This window comes from Suillus bovinus (assembly GCF_016758785.1).
Source record: "Suillus bovinus strain UH-Sbo-P2 chromosome Unknown EDB93scaffold_107, whole genome shotgun sequence".
In the NCBI taxonomy this organism is placed as follows: domain Eukaryota; kingdom Fungi; phylum Basidiomycota; class Agaricomycetes; order Boletales; family Suillaceae; genus Suillus; species Suillus bovinus.
Genome location: NW_024542163.1, coordinates 98956 through 113817, shown reverse-complemented (window position 1 = coordinate 113817; position 14862 = coordinate 98956). Strand labels below are relative to the sequence as shown.

Below are 14862 nucleotides of genomic sequence, written 5' to 3'. Positions count from 1 at the left end.
CTGTATCTGTCCAGTAACAGCCACCATCCATCTTTTAGGCTTCAGTTAAGTATTTTACTTCTCAATGTACATGCATGTGCTAACATATTAATGCAACCATCACAGGTTTTTTTCGCTATCAATGACTTAGAACTTCGAGAATCACCTGCACATCTGATGGCAGCAATTTGGGAGACATATAAAAGCACGAGGATAACAAGGTGATTCTCGCATCTTCTTCGTCATTGAGCAATGCCATCTCTTCTGTGTGGTTCACCAGAGCATACTAGTTGTGATGAAGAAAAAACTCGGACATACATACACATTATTTTATTCCAAATGTGTTACGGTTTAGTATTCTATACAGATTATGTTTTGCAAATGATTTTCAAAGTCTGTTATAAGATATTCCGCATTATTTAGCCTATGGGAAGTCACCCACTATTTCTGCCAAATGGACTCAACTGATGCCTAGACGACGGTCTAGGCTATCATATTTGCAAATCAGCGCATTCACCTCATCCTCTTTTCCATGACTCGAAGACATTGAAACACGTCTCTTTATCACTATAAGGAATACAAGAACCGATGACACCCAACATGTTTATGATCAAATGAGCTTCACCGATGACGGTCATCGATGGGTCATCGATTTTCACACCCGCTGCGGTCACTGACTCACAGAACACTGGTATGTTTTTTCTTTGTATACTTATGGGGCATGATTCTGATCAATTTGGCAGAACCCACAGGAGCATATTCATTCAATTATGACCATCAAATCATAGTAACCTCGGCCTGCAGGCAGCGACGATACTCTCGTCATGAACAGACAGTTTGTCTAGCGAAGGTGGAAGAACGAAACAAGGTTTACTATGCAAAGTATCCTCAACATGTTCGAAATGATCGAAATTCAGACAAGTCTGCCTCCATCAAGTTGTTTGTCTACTACAGGTCCGTCGGATCTTAGGTTTCCTAGAGGGCAACAATGTTGTTATTCCGAACGGCGGAAATCTGACGGTCTCATGGTGGCAACAACTCGGCCTGCAGTTTGGATCGCATGGGAGGTTTCTATTCACTGTGAAGGGATAGCTTTTCATATTATATGCTTAGGTGGCATCGATCGCGTTCATCATATGTAATTTTGCTTCAACTTCGCCAATGACGGCTCATTCATATGCGCAGAGCTCGTGTCCCGAGCGATCACAGACTTGAACACCTTTTGGAAGCTCTCATATGGGCTTATCAACAGTATACAGAGAACACAGAGCTTTGACACCAACCGGATTTACGCAGTGCTTCACGAGCCTATCTACTGCCAAGGGTGAGTCCCCACCATCCGCGAGACATATATCAACCGATCATTTCTGTCTTAGGTGGAAGGCAGGCTGTTCTGCTCAGCGCGTCATTCAAAAGAACAACAGGTTTGTTTGGGAAAAAGTGAGGTCTGATAATGTCCCCATTTGCTTTACGAGGGAGATGGTACGTCGATGGTCATTCAATCTTCTTTCAGATGCTGAGATTGGATCCATGCATCGGCAGATATTCCTGACATGTTTGAAGACTATCCTCATCTACGTCCCCTGCGAGGCGCAGCCAAACTGTTGGTTTATGATGAAGATTGGTCTATGTTGTATGACAAAGAGGCCCTGAAAATGAACCAAGTGAAAGTAAACGCTGCAACGTGAGTGGAGGTGGCAATTGTCAATGAGTTAGGCTCAATACTTACCCCATAGCTATTATGATGACATGTGAGTAACGTCCCTTTGACCACTTTGTTGTCGCTCATGTAAACACTTTCAAGGTATGTCGATTTTGGTCTTGTGCAACAGGCGACATCTGTCATCGGCAACGTGAAACCAACTCATCGCCAATAAGAGTTTCCATGATGGTATACTCAAGCACACAGAAAACATTTTAATGACCCTTTTCGAGCTGTCTAAACGGGAGCAAGATCAAAACAAGTTCTCTTGAAGCAGCGAGTGGCCTCTGAGGTGGCATTTGGGGATCGAGGTAGTATAGAGATGATCTTTGCTACAGGATTGATGGTACTACAGCCATTGTGTAAAAGCTTTCTTTACTTGTACTGAGCGGCAGTTCAGGAATGTGCCAGGAATCAATGAAAGACTTCAAAATCAGGTCGTGAACGGAAATGACGACTCCCTCGCACTTCAACGCTTGTATCAATTCCAAATGCTACTTATTTTCATTTGTCTATGGTTGCCAAGGCCAAGTTCTTCATAAGCACCGGATTTTGGTGCTGTATGATAAGTGGGAGTGCATTCAACGCCCTCACGCAATTCAGACAGTCGACTATCACGTTCATCGCAAAGTGCGTCGAACCTGGACCACATCAAGAGTTTCGCATGATCAGTGTTGTGTTGTTTTCTAAGTGAGTCCGAGGAACGAGGACGAACATAGAATGTCGTCTATGCAGCAGATGTCCTTTTTGGGACATCTCTTCTTTGCTCCGTACCACTATGCAAGCCCTCAGTACTTGTCGACTCTTAGTCGTCTTACTCGTTCTTTCGCCTCCTTTTCACACAACAATAAACTCTTTTTAAAATTACAAAGTACTCTTAAAAAACATGCCTCGACTATCCAGCGACCCGAATCTGAGTATCTGTCCGGATTACGCTGAAGAAGTTTACGCCAACACTCGGCTACAACTTACCGATCAGAACATTGATGAAGACCAAGCCATCATAATACTAAGGAATATATGGCTAACGGGTAACAACGCCGACAAGGCCCAGTGGCAGAACCAAGTAGAAGAAGATGCAGAGCGCCGTCAGCACTTAGAACGTCTCCACGAGGAAGAGCGAGAGAGACAGGACCGAGACCGCATCGATGAAGATGAAGCTGCACGCAAAGAGGATAGGAAGAAAAATAAATTTAAGTACACCTCCATTCCCAGTCTTGATGTTCCTATGAAACCTGTCATTATCCCATCCGCTTATGCCATTCGCAAGCTCAATAAAGGAGACTACGTCAAATTGTGGTATTTTACCAATGCAGGTCTCGACGACGTGAAACTCAAGTCTTCGGTTGACAAAGATGCGATGGTAATGGCTACTCTAGCAGGAGGAGACACAGCATGGGTCTCAGCAGCCTCGACACGAAACACCAACAGCGTCGTCGACGATCAGAACCTCACCTTTGAAGATTTCTGTCAAGTGTGCCCACGCATAATCAAGGCAATGGAAGATGCTTCTTGGCCGGATGATCGTATCACAATGATGGCAAAGTTCTGGCGCAACCTCCAAGTCCATGACTTTCATTCAATGTGCGACCCCTTAGCACAGAAGTCTCTGCTCATATACCAAGCAAAACAGTGCAAACACTGGCATATGGCAGTCAAGACGGCCGCAGGAGCCTATAATTTGTCTAGAATCAACGAGATACTCCTGGAATGCACGAGAAATGATGTCTATCTCGAAGAGCGTAAGAAACAGGATAATCGGCACGATTACAAGGTCAGTGCTCGCAACCTGTACTCAATACACCAAACATACACTAACATTCTCCAATTAATTTTAACATATCTATCGATCCGATCACATAATTTTCACGCTATGAACTCTCACAACACGCTCCATTTCCTCTGCTACAACATTTCGCATCTTGCTACATGCCTCACCCATATGCTACATGCCACACTATGCCACATGCCACAAACTGCCACATGCCACATCCTTCATGCACCAAATCTGACCTATCAGATGGACCAGAGAATTAACTCGAGCACAAGCGCATCCACCAGTCACAACCACAGAAGCAGAGACTACCAGCGTTCAACTCGAGACTCACGTCGACGTTCCGCATCCCCACGCCAATCACACCATCGTCGCTCACCCTCTCCAGACTCATATAGGCGCTATCGGCAGGATTTTCCAAGCAGCGCAAATGGAACTCCCCTCTCCGCTTGCGCAGTCTGCTTGGGAAGGCACTGTTACGACTTGGATGGTATCTGTTGGCGACGCTCAAACAGAGCATGTGTCGTCAACGGTCGAGGACGTCCTTGGGCTAGCCCAAGGTTAGGGGTCTTACTTGGCGAGGCTTCAGCAAGTAAGATTTGACGCCTATGTCCGAATTGGGTAGCTTACGTCAAGCGGATGCTAGACGATGAGCTGTATCTGCCAAGACTTATGACACCCGAAGGTTAATCGTAAGATCGTCGTTAATTAGAAGGACGGAAGTCCAACTAGTTAACAGGGGCTTTGCTCGTCGACGAAGTCGATGAGTAAAGATCGAGACTAAGGACTTATCCACGAAGAGCAGATAAGAAGATAGAATATAGACTGCTGGCTAGGCAGAAGGATCACTCTGGTGAGAGTAGGAGGTCAAGAACCAAGTAGATTCAAGTTAGGGAATATAGTACATGGTAGCGAGTTTATATAGAGGACAGGAGACATATTAGTGGGTGATAACTCGTACTACCAAGAGAGGCAAACGGTAAAGGGCATAACCATAAAAGGGAAGCACGTTCGCGTTGAGACACGGGCGAGGCGGAACGTGCTAGATAAGAAAGTGAGTCAAAGGTCGAAATAAGAAGTGAAACGCACAGGGGCATGATCGTGCAGCTGCGGAGCTAAGTATAAGTCGCATGTGTGACTGCGCACCGAGTCAGAGATCAAGAAAGGGAAAAGGGCAAAGGGGATGCGTCGTGCATCATATCATAGGTTACCGTCCGGACGGTAAGGGCAAGGGGACTGTCCACAGGGTCAGTCAGGTGGTGGAACGGAGCACGGGTATGCTTCGTCAGCGAAAGGATCCGGCCAGATGTACTGGCTCTGCTGAAGCGACAGGTAGAGGGCGAACGGAAATGCGAGGATGACAAGGATAACAAGGGTGAGGTCGGGGTAAGGGTATGATGCGAGGGCTGATACCAGAAGGATGAGGAGAAAAATGGTAGGGGCCCAAGCGTCTAGATGTTCTTGTAACAGGCACGCACACAAAATCGTCGAGTGCAAAGCGGCCAAGACATGGGACAATGCTCACAACACTCTCTGCACTCGAGTCGGAAAGATCCTTACCATGCGAGACTCACGACCAGTCTGCAGCGACTGGCAACGAGTCTCTGGTTGCAAAAACACAACGCACGATCTCCGGCATTTCTGCTCAGGATGTACGGCCTCCTCTCACAGAGTGCAAACTTGCCCTCACACCATATGACCCTGACGCATGGGAAACTTACCTTACGCAAGCCGGACTCATTGATAGATATCCTCTTATTCCTGATGGCCTTCGTCGAGGCTTTAATCTTAACTTTCCTGTCATTACAACCACTCAAGCGCCTCCCAACAAAGAATCTATCATTATATATAAAAACGAATTCCTATCTATTATCAATTCCGAAATCCAAAAACAAAGGTACATTGGCCCATGCATGGCTGCTGAAATTGAAACTCTCATTGGTCCATTTCAATCTTCTCCCTTGTCTATTATTCCTAAACCCGGCAAACCAGGGCGCTTTCGCGTCATACAAGATTATTCATTCCCTCACTCAGAAGCTACCACATTCCCTAATCCATCAATTAATTCTTCTATTAATCCAGACGACTTTCCCAGTACCTGGGGAACATTCCACTCTACCGCGCTTCTCATCAGTCGGTTGCCACCTGGATCACAAATCACAATGAGAGACGTCTCCGAAGCATACCGCACTATTCCCCTTCATCCCTCGCAATGGCCAGGCGCTGTTGTTCAAATACCTGACTCCACATTCTGCATCGACACTTGTACATGTTTTGGGGTTTCGCCCTCAGCTGGGGCGTACGGACATCTCGCAGATGCAGGACTCAATATTTTCAGATAGCAAGGTATTGGTCCAACGTCACATTGGGTTGACGACCATCTCTTTTTTCGCATCCGGAGAGAGTTCCTTGATCAATATAATGAACAATGTTGACACTGGCACGCGGACATCACTGAAAGAGGTCAACATCACGACGGCGGCAGAGTATGGTTTGGAGGCCACATTTTCGATGATGGTACAACAGAACAATTTGATGAAGATTGCAGATTCCCGATTCTCGATCTATCAAACAGCTCACCACGGTCAGCGGAAGACAAACTATTCACTTTTAACTTTGACGACATCAACAGATCCTCTACTGCTACACGCACGCCATGGGAAGCTCAGAAAGACGCTAACTTTGCATATTGCAACCCATACATTGGCCTCACATGGGACCTTGCACAGAATCTGGTTTATCTCTCAGACGAGAAAAAAGCGAAGTATAGTAGAGCAGTGCGAGAATGGCAGGATCGTACTGTACATGTTCTTCTTGACATACAAAAACTTCACGGCAAGCTTCTCAATGTGTCTTTGGTTCATCCTCGAGGCCATGCGTATCTCACGAGCCTCGAGGTTATGCTGCAGGTTTGTCATAAGCATCCTTTCTTACCTCATCGGCCAGTTAAAGGCCTTGCAGAAGACATGCTTTGGTGGGCAGACATCTTACAGATTACCTTCCTTGGCCGCACCATTCCCAAGCCTCTCACCTTGCACAACCCAGCAGCATTCTCAGATGCGAGCTCGGGCGTCGGAATCACAATCATCATTGGAGACAAATGGAGGGCGTGGAAGCTGTATCCTGGGTGGGCCACCCTCGAAGGACAGAAGGACATCGGCTGGGCTGAAGCAATCGGTTTTGAGCTTCTCGTTCGATACATTGTCGCCTTGGATAAACCAGAATGACACTTCCGAGTCTATGGTGACAATCAGGGAGTCATCGACGGATGGAAAAACGGACGCAGCCGCAACACAGCCGTCAATCAAGTATTCCGCCGAATATTTGAATTCTTACACGGCCTCTCATCTACACACTCTTTCCACTCAACATACATCACCAGTAGTGCCAACCCAGCCGATCCCCCCTCACGAGGCATTTACGCTGATGAAGGATCTCTCCTCACCCTCCTCCCCATTCCCCATCCACTCCGCCGATTCATCTATGATCCCTTCGATTCATCCACCCAATCCTGAACCACCCAAACGATCCTGCTCTCTGCTGTCTTCAGCGCACCTGCTATCCACCATATCTGCTGCATCCTTAATTCAAACGCAACGAGACGTCACTCCCTCAATGAAGACTCCACAACAGAAGCAAAGAGAGCCCACCCGTTTTGCAGCGCCATTAATACCCATCAATACACTTGATAAACCCCTTCCTTACAAACCAGGACTGATTCCAATCACTTCCCCACTGCGCCCCCACTGTCTAGCGCGAGATCGGCTCAAACTCTGGTACCCAGTACACAGCCGATCTGTACGGAATGCAGACGGAAAAATCCTTGCTATTACAGATGAAGACCTTCAACGGGTACTTATGGTAATGAATGCTTCTTGGGCCCAAGGAACCAAGGAATCATATGGAGCAGGCTTACTTGTTTTCCACGTCTTCTGTGATACTCGAAGCATCCCAGAACTCCAGAGGTGTCCAGCGGACAATATCACCATTCTTACCTTCATAGCAAGCTGCGCCGGCTCATATGCTGGAAAAACACTCGCCAATTACGTATACGCAGTGCGCGCCTGGCACATCCTTCATGGACAAACCTGGAACATGCAACAACACGAGTTAAAGACGGCGCTTGACAGGGCAGCCAAACAAGCCCCAGTTCATTCCAAGCGTGCAAAGAGAGAACCGTTCACCATCGCGTCCATCCTTCAGATTCGGGATCATCTGCAACTAGACGCACCTCTTGATGCAGCCGTTTTCGCGTGCCTGACAGGCGCCTTTTACTCACTAGCGCGGCTTGGAGAGTTTACTATACAATCCATCAAGGCCTTCAATGAAGGTATTCCGCTCATCAAACGAGCGGACGTTCAGCTGGATTGTCAGGACCATCATGGCTTCCGAGTCTCTAAGATTCGCATTCCCCGCACGAAAACGTCGGTCAACGGAGAAGATGTATACTGGGCGAGTCAAGCAGACGCAACTGACCCCATGCAAGCTTTACTCAAGCACTTCGAAATCAATGATCCGGCACCCAATGATCACATATTCGCATGGAAGCACCCCAAGGGCATGCGCCCATTGACACGAGGAGCCTTTCTTCAAAGAATTAGCAGCATCGCCAAGAACGGCGGCTGCCCAGACCTCAAAGGCCACGGCATCCGCATAGGAGGAACGCTGGAGTATTTACTTCGAGGCGTTCCATTTGACGTCGTAAAATCTATGGGAAGGTGGTCAAGCGAAGCCTTTACCATATACTTGCGCAATCATGCGGTCATAATGGCACCTTACCTGCAAGATACTCCAATCATTGAACCCTTTACCCATTATACCATGGCAAAGGTTCGCTAATACAAGGTACGTTTCGCCCCGCTCCTTATAAACGGGAGTCCAACCTTCGCCTGACGCGTCGCTGGGCTCCTTAAGTGTTTGGGTATCACGGCTCACCTCGACCTCTTAGATTCGGAGCGTTGTTTCTGGCCGGAACCCCCTTCGGGGCTTTGCCCAAATACTCACATGCCTATCTCCCTCTCGGTGTCCCTAGTCAGATGATACTATTTGTCCTGCAATACATTTAACTCTTCTTCTTCGTCCACAAAAGAAAATCCAATACATAGACAACTTCATTCTTGCGCACAAACCATCAGGATTTGCACCTTAGAAGCGACCACCCCGGGCTCCGAGGCAACAAATTGGAAAATACGAGATTCGTGTCAAAATTAGGTGTACATATCGTGTAGGTATACGGTGTTAAAGTCCGAAATATCGAAGTCCTTGGCAATAGATTGCGCGTAGCTACGACTAGATGCCAAGTCATCAGATTATTTCTCATCAACAAGGTGGGAGGACGCACGGAATTGATCATATGCCAATATGCACAAACACTATGCGCTGGGACAAGGGTATGTCTTCCTCACTAGCCAACAACTGGAACGCTCGGTGCAGCGCTTTGGCAGCTCGTTTGGGATTCATTGTGCCACCCTCGCAAAACGTTTCATAGAATGCCTTGACTAAGCGCTGCACAGTATCATCGTTGACCTTCCACAACGTCCCGACGACACTCCTAACCCCAGCAAACTGCAGGCCAGCCGCTAGGTGTATCACCTCGTCGGGCGTTCTGAAGTCACCGACCGCGGTTTCACAGGCAGAAAGAAAGGCAAAATGATGCTGAGACAGATCCATCTGTGCAATATCGAGGAGCGAAAGAGGCTGGTCGCGCATAAGAAAGGCTGAGTTGAAGGGTTCGTCAAATCTCTGTGTCCCATGACATGCGAGATGGAACCAGGTATTTTCGCGCAATGCGCGCAGTGCTCTCGATTTTGTGGCATCCACGCTGGTTATCTTGGAGAAGGAGACAGTTGGGGGAGGAGGCAAAAGTTTCCCCACCAATTCCAGCTCCGGCTCCACAGCATCCAAAGTGGAAGAGGCACCGGCTGGGCAATTCTGACCGATGGCGACGAAGGGCACTGACGTGGGTCTGTCACGAGTTGCGCGAGCCTTGATCAGCGCGGTGAGAGATGGGGTGTACGAAGATATATAGAGCTGCGAAAGAGACTTTCCCCCATTTCTGTACTCGCGAGCAGCATGCAACGGCAAGAAATTGAAGAGAGACGTCGGGCACCACCATATTCGGGAGCCTAGTCCTACCAATCCACGCAATTTCTCGACCACTGGGCCGACGACATTGTTCCACAACTCGTTCAAAGCTTCCACCAGCGCGTGCCCGGTCTCTTTCTCAACTGACTCTCGCAATGTGAGTACCAATTTGGCGAGTTTCTGAATATCGGTAGGGAGTTGAATGCTGGTGGGAGGTTGCTTGTGCGGGATGATAATGGCATCGCAAGACGATTGGCTTGCGACGAGCATGATGATGGGCCCATCACGAGCTGCATCTTGAAGATCGGAGAACAAAGGGGGAAGCAGGAAGCGAGAGAAGCCTTCAACCTTCCTAATCTCTTCCACAGTTCCATTCCAGTCCCCCACTAGACGTCTGTACCGGGTGGCTTCTGCTTCCACATCGACTCTTTGGGTCCTTTCTGGATGGCTTGAAGGAGGTTTACCAAGGAGAGAGCTGAGATCTCTGAATTTCTTCATCAGAGTCACCGCATGATCGCCGCAAGCCTGGAGCCCGTCAAGAGGTGTGCGGAGTCGAGTCATCTGGGTCCAGATGATGGTCCTGCCTTGCTCCAACAACTCAACAGCGCGAGTGACGTCACCACTATGAAGAGCACACGATGCAGCATCCACGGCAAGTGTACTTGGGAATTCCTTCATGGCATTATGACGAGATGACACGGAGGCTGTCACAGACATGTGAGCGTCCAGAAGTTGCATAGAAGTCGTACAAGCCTCCAGTTGAGTACCATGTGAATGTTGACGAGCATGGTGCACCCAAAGTAGACTTGCCCGCAGGCGGGGGAGCAAGCCTGCAGATATAATGCTTGCTGCTGCCTTAATATGATGCATGGCATCATTCAAACTATCTGTATTTTCGCCAGCGCCGGTGCCGTCAAGCTCTGAACGACGGAATGATAGATAGACGTTGGCTATAGATTTATGGACGATCAATCGACGAGGATCATGCTGCGTCAACAACGTCAATGCACAAAGTAGGTTCTCTCGTGACTCGTCCAAATCTTCGCCGTTGCCTCGGTGGTCAAAGCGGGAGGAGAGTCGATTCGCGAGGTTGTTTAATGACGCAGACCGATCTGTGTGACCGACCGGTCGCAAAGCCAGCGCTTCCCTGTGAAGTGCGATAGCATCATCCAAGTCTTCGCCGTTGCCTCGGTGGTCAAAGCGGGAGGAGAGTCGATTCGCGAGGTTGTTCAATGACCCAGACCGATCTGTGTGACCGACCGGTCGCAAAGCCAGCGCTTCCCTGTCAAGTGCGATAGCATCATCCAAGTCTTCGCCGTTGCCTCGGTGGTCAAAGCGGGAGGAGAGTCGATTCGCGAGGTTGTTTAATGACCCAGACCGATCTGTGTGACCGACCGGGAGCAAAGCCAGCGCTTCCCTGCAAAGGGCGATAGCATCATCCAAGTCTTCGCCGTTGCCTCGGTGGTCAAAGCGGGAGGAGAGGTGAGTCGCGAGGTTGTTTAATGACGCAGACCGATCTGTGTGACCGACCGGTCGCAAAGCCAGCGCTTCCCTGCAAAGTGCGATAGCACCATCCAAGTCTTCGCCGTCGCCTCGGTGGTCAAAGCGGGAGGAGAGTAGATTCGCGAGGTTGTTTAATGACTTGGACCGATCTGTGTGACCGACCGGGAGCAAAGCCAGCGCTTCCCTGTCAAGTGCGATAGCATCATCCAAGTCTTCGCCGTTGCCTTGGTGGTCAAAGCGGGAGGAGAGTCGATTCGCGAGGTTGTTTAATGACTTGGACCGATCTGTGTGACCGACCGGGAGCAAAGCCAGCGCTTCCCTGTCAAGTGCGATAGCATCATCCAAGTCTTCGCCGTTGCCTCGGTGGTCAAAGCGGGAGGAGAGTCGATTCGCGAGGTTGTTTAATGACCCAGACCGATCTGTGTGACCGACCGGGAGCAAAGCCAGCGCTTCCCTGTGAAGTGCGATAGCATCATCCAAGTCTTCGCCGTTGCCTCGGTGGTCAAAGCGGGAGGAGAGTCGATTCGCGAGGTTGTTTAATGACCCAGACCGATCTGTGTGACCGACTGGGAGCAAAGCCAGCGCTTCCCTGCAAAGTGCGATAGCATCATCCAAGTCTTCGCCAGTTGCCTCGGTGGTCAAAGCGGGAGGACAGTTGAGTCGCGAGGTTGTTCAATGACGCAGACCGATCTGTGTGACCAACCGGTCGCAAAGCCAGCGCTTCCCTGTGAAGTGCGATAGCATCATCCAAGTCTTCGCCGTTGCCTTGGTGGTCAAAGCGGGAGGAGAGTCGATTCGCGAGGTTGTTTAATGACTTGGATCGATCTGTGTGACCGACCGGGAGCAAAGCCAGCGCTTCCCTGCAAAGGGCGATAGTATCATCCAAGTCTTCGCCGTTGCCTCGGTGGTCAAAGCGGGAGGAGAGTATACTCCCGAGGTTGTTTAATGACCCAGACCGATCTGTGTGACCGACCGGGAGCAAATCCAGCGCTTCCCTGCAAAGTGCGATAGCATCATCCAAGTCTTTGCCGTTGCCTCGGTGGTCAAAGCGGGAGGAGAGTCGATTCGCGAGGTTGTTTAATGACTGCAGACCGATCTGTGTGACCGACCGGGCGCAAAGCCAGCGCTTCCCTGCAAAGCGCGATAGCATCATCCAAGTCTTTGTCGCTGCCTCGACGCTCGAAGCGAGTTCCTAGCATTACAGCTAGATTGCCTAGCAATTGCCCTCGGCAAGCATGCCAGGCGTTGTAGTATCCCAGTGCATCATAATGAAGGGATATCACTTCATCTAAGGCGCTAGGTTCATCTCTCTCCAAACACCGCTGTGCTTGATGAGCAAGTTGATTTGGCGATAACGGAAGCATGGATGGGGCGTGCCACTCCTGCCCGAGATCATTTGCATTAATGCCTCTAGCAGAACGCAGAGCGCATGTTTCCATGGCAATCGTAGCCGCTCTGTAAATGTGGCTGTTGGCGTGGCAGACATTGATGACTTCGCTGAGTAACTCTTTGGCTGCATCAACATCCGTTTGAAATTCCCGTTTCGCGAAGCGCGAGAGCAAAGCAATGGCAAGATGCAGCTGCGTGACCGCTCGGTCCGGATGACCGGTGGGACGCAAGTCGAGGGCGTCTTGAAACAGGGAGACAGGGTCATCGAGGTCGAGGTATCTTCCCTCAGCTTGGCAACTAACAAACTTTGCGGTGGCGAGATTGAATAACGCTGCAGGGCGATAGGGATGATTCATGGGCAAAGATACGAGGCCCGTTCAAAGTGGTTTATGGATTGATTGAGATCCCCACTGTTCTGCGTCCTGCGGTATCGTGCGAGAAGACGATGTCCGGCATCCGTCCTCATCGCTAATGCATCCATATCGGGGGACGTAGGCTACACGTTACGGCTTTCAGTATCAGAATGCCAGACTGCATTGTTCGCTCACAATAGTAGGGGGGCAAAGATGTGCGGCATCGTTTTGATCAGAAAGCTGCTGCTCCACTGTCAAGAAAAGTGAAGTACAAGGGGATACGACTTCCTGCTGCTTTGGCTGAAATAGTATGGCTGCGATGCTCGTCAGCATCTGTCAGGCATTGTGTACAATCGACGATACTGACGATGCGATTTTTCGCTGCGATCCAGTAGTTCTCCGACTGAGATCTCGAACGTGCGAAGGAGCTCTCCGTGACAGAGCATGGGACCCAATTCGAATGAGGACATATACGCTGATCCGGACTTTAGAGCGTGGCTCGCATGGCCTAGAGTCTTTCTCAATACCTGCAGGACAGTTGGGTCAAAGATGACTTACAGAGGAATGCGCTCGTGCCATTCGACGACAGCCTGGTCTAGATTTACAGATAAATTGCTTGTCTGGTATTCAACGTCGTCGGCCTTGATCACTGCATGGAAGCCAGCGGGGATCCGTCGGAGGCCAAGAGTGAGATCAGTCGCGCGAATGGCTTTAGGGAAATGGTCAATACAAGCCGAGCGGAGATGAATATCGCATACCAGTGATGATTTGTTGCACTCCACTGAGGCGCATCTCTGCCTGATCTTGAGTGTGGTCTGGGTGGTTCGGCTCCTCACTAAATAATAAGCACATTGTCAGGCGTTTAGATGAACAGTGCTTTATATACTGACTTATCCTGTTTTTGCCTGAAAATACGAAATTAAATCCATACATGTGGTATAAAAAGCAGCGACTTACAAGGGCTCGGTACTGGAAGCAGTTGAAGGAGTTGGGGGAGTTCTAAGCGACAACGCTGGAAAAGAGTCTGATTCTGATGGGGTTGAAGAGATACGTTGACGATGAGCCATTATGAAAATGATGGCTGAGGGACGTATCCAAACGAACAGCTGTTCATGAAACACTGCAATATCTGTAAAGTTCTGAAGGACTATAAAGGAGGAAAACACAGCATGCACGTGGCATCCACCCCATGCGGCGCCGATGAGTCAAAAGGGCATGGGCGACTTGCATAATATCGAGCCTCGTTTACAATGTCGTCAGATTTGTACAGCAGCCTGATGGCACGATGAACTAGGCGCACAGCCAACACGAGGCTGAAGAGTACGGCATTCGCACTCTGGCAAGAATTCGCATATGATATTGCAACTTGCACAGCCTGGCATGACCCTCAGTACTGTTGGACAATCTGTTGCGCGAGAACTTGCACAGAACTGACTGTATCGCATGTTTTTGCTGCTGTAAGGAGTGTCGCGATCAGTGGCAGAAATAACTTTAATTATTATTATGTAATCCATGGAAGCTCTAAGTAATCGCCATGTTTCTTTTCCTTCAATACTGTGCTATGTATACTATTGTATGCACCGCTCTTGCACCAGAGGAATGTGTCCAGGTGCCGGATAATGAAGCCTGCCGGAATACCTCGCACCATGCGTCCAGCTGAGCGGCCACGTTGTTCGCGTCCTCTATTCATATCACCGAGTTCGTCGTCTCGCTCGTTCAAATTTCGTTATACCCACCCGCCTCTCCCTTTTAATTCGTCGCACAGCAGTCTTACTTCTAGCGTTTTAATTAGCCACGCGTCTTATAATCTTATCCGTCAATTCAAAATTTACCGTTCCACTCATGAGTCAATTGACACAATCGAATTCGTAAGCAGTGTCCCGCCCTCCCACCTGCCTGCGTCCTTCCCTTTCTAACCATCGGCCCAGCCCAACCTAATAGATCTAGAGCCAGTCGAAGCTAGACTGCCCAAACCAGGAAACTCGATCAAAATCATCCAAGACTGACACCTTCACGCACAATCATTATCCCCTACAACTCAATACCGGAGAACTGCAGCGGCCTCCCTCGTTGTCCCC

The 14862-nt window shown here is 49.3% G+C and overlaps 3 protein-coding genes across 3 annotated transcripts; 2 read left to right on the top strand and 1 right to left on the bottom strand.

Moving 5' to 3' along the window:
• Positions 1 to 823: 823 nt before the first annotated feature.
• On the top strand, positions 824 to 1661 carry EDB93DRAFT_1055903 (uncharacterized protein; the record flags this gene model as incomplete). The annotated part of the gene is made up of 5 exons (XM_041444752.1): positions 824 to 922; positions 961 to 1059; positions 1167 to 1303; positions 1356 to 1465; positions 1522 to 1661. Coding segments are annotated over 5 exons (585 nt in total), but the record flags the coding sequence as incomplete, so codon positions are not given.
• A 789-nt stretch (positions 1662 to 2450) lies between these two features.
• On the top strand, positions 2451 to 3361 carry EDB93DRAFT_1263868 (uncharacterized protein; the record flags this gene model as incomplete). Its single annotated transcript, XM_041454211.1, has 2 exons — positions 2451 to 3226; positions 3280 to 3361. Exons 1-2 carry the CDS (start codon positions 2568 to 2570, stop codon positions 3359 to 3361), a joined length of 741 nt encoding a protein of 246 aa, XP_041302045.1. The 5' UTR covers positions 2451 to 2567.
• Positions 3362 to 8804: 5443 nt separating this feature from the next.
• EDB93DRAFT_1255977 (CHAT domain-containing protein) lies at positions 8805 to 13851 on the bottom strand (the record flags this gene model as incomplete). Its single annotated transcript, XM_041453877.1, has 10 exons — positions 8805 to 11672; positions 11746 to 12126; positions 12152 to 12762; positions 12843 to 12927; positions 12980 to 13084; positions 13148 to 13292; positions 13343 to 13493; positions 13543 to 13619; positions 13675 to 13689; positions 13742 to 13851. The coding sequence occupies 10 exons, from the start codon at positions 13849 to 13851 to the stop codon at positions 8805 to 8807; spliced, it is 4548 nt and encodes a 1515-aa protein (XP_041302044.1).
• Between the last annotated feature and the right edge of the window lie 1011 nt (positions 13852 to 14862).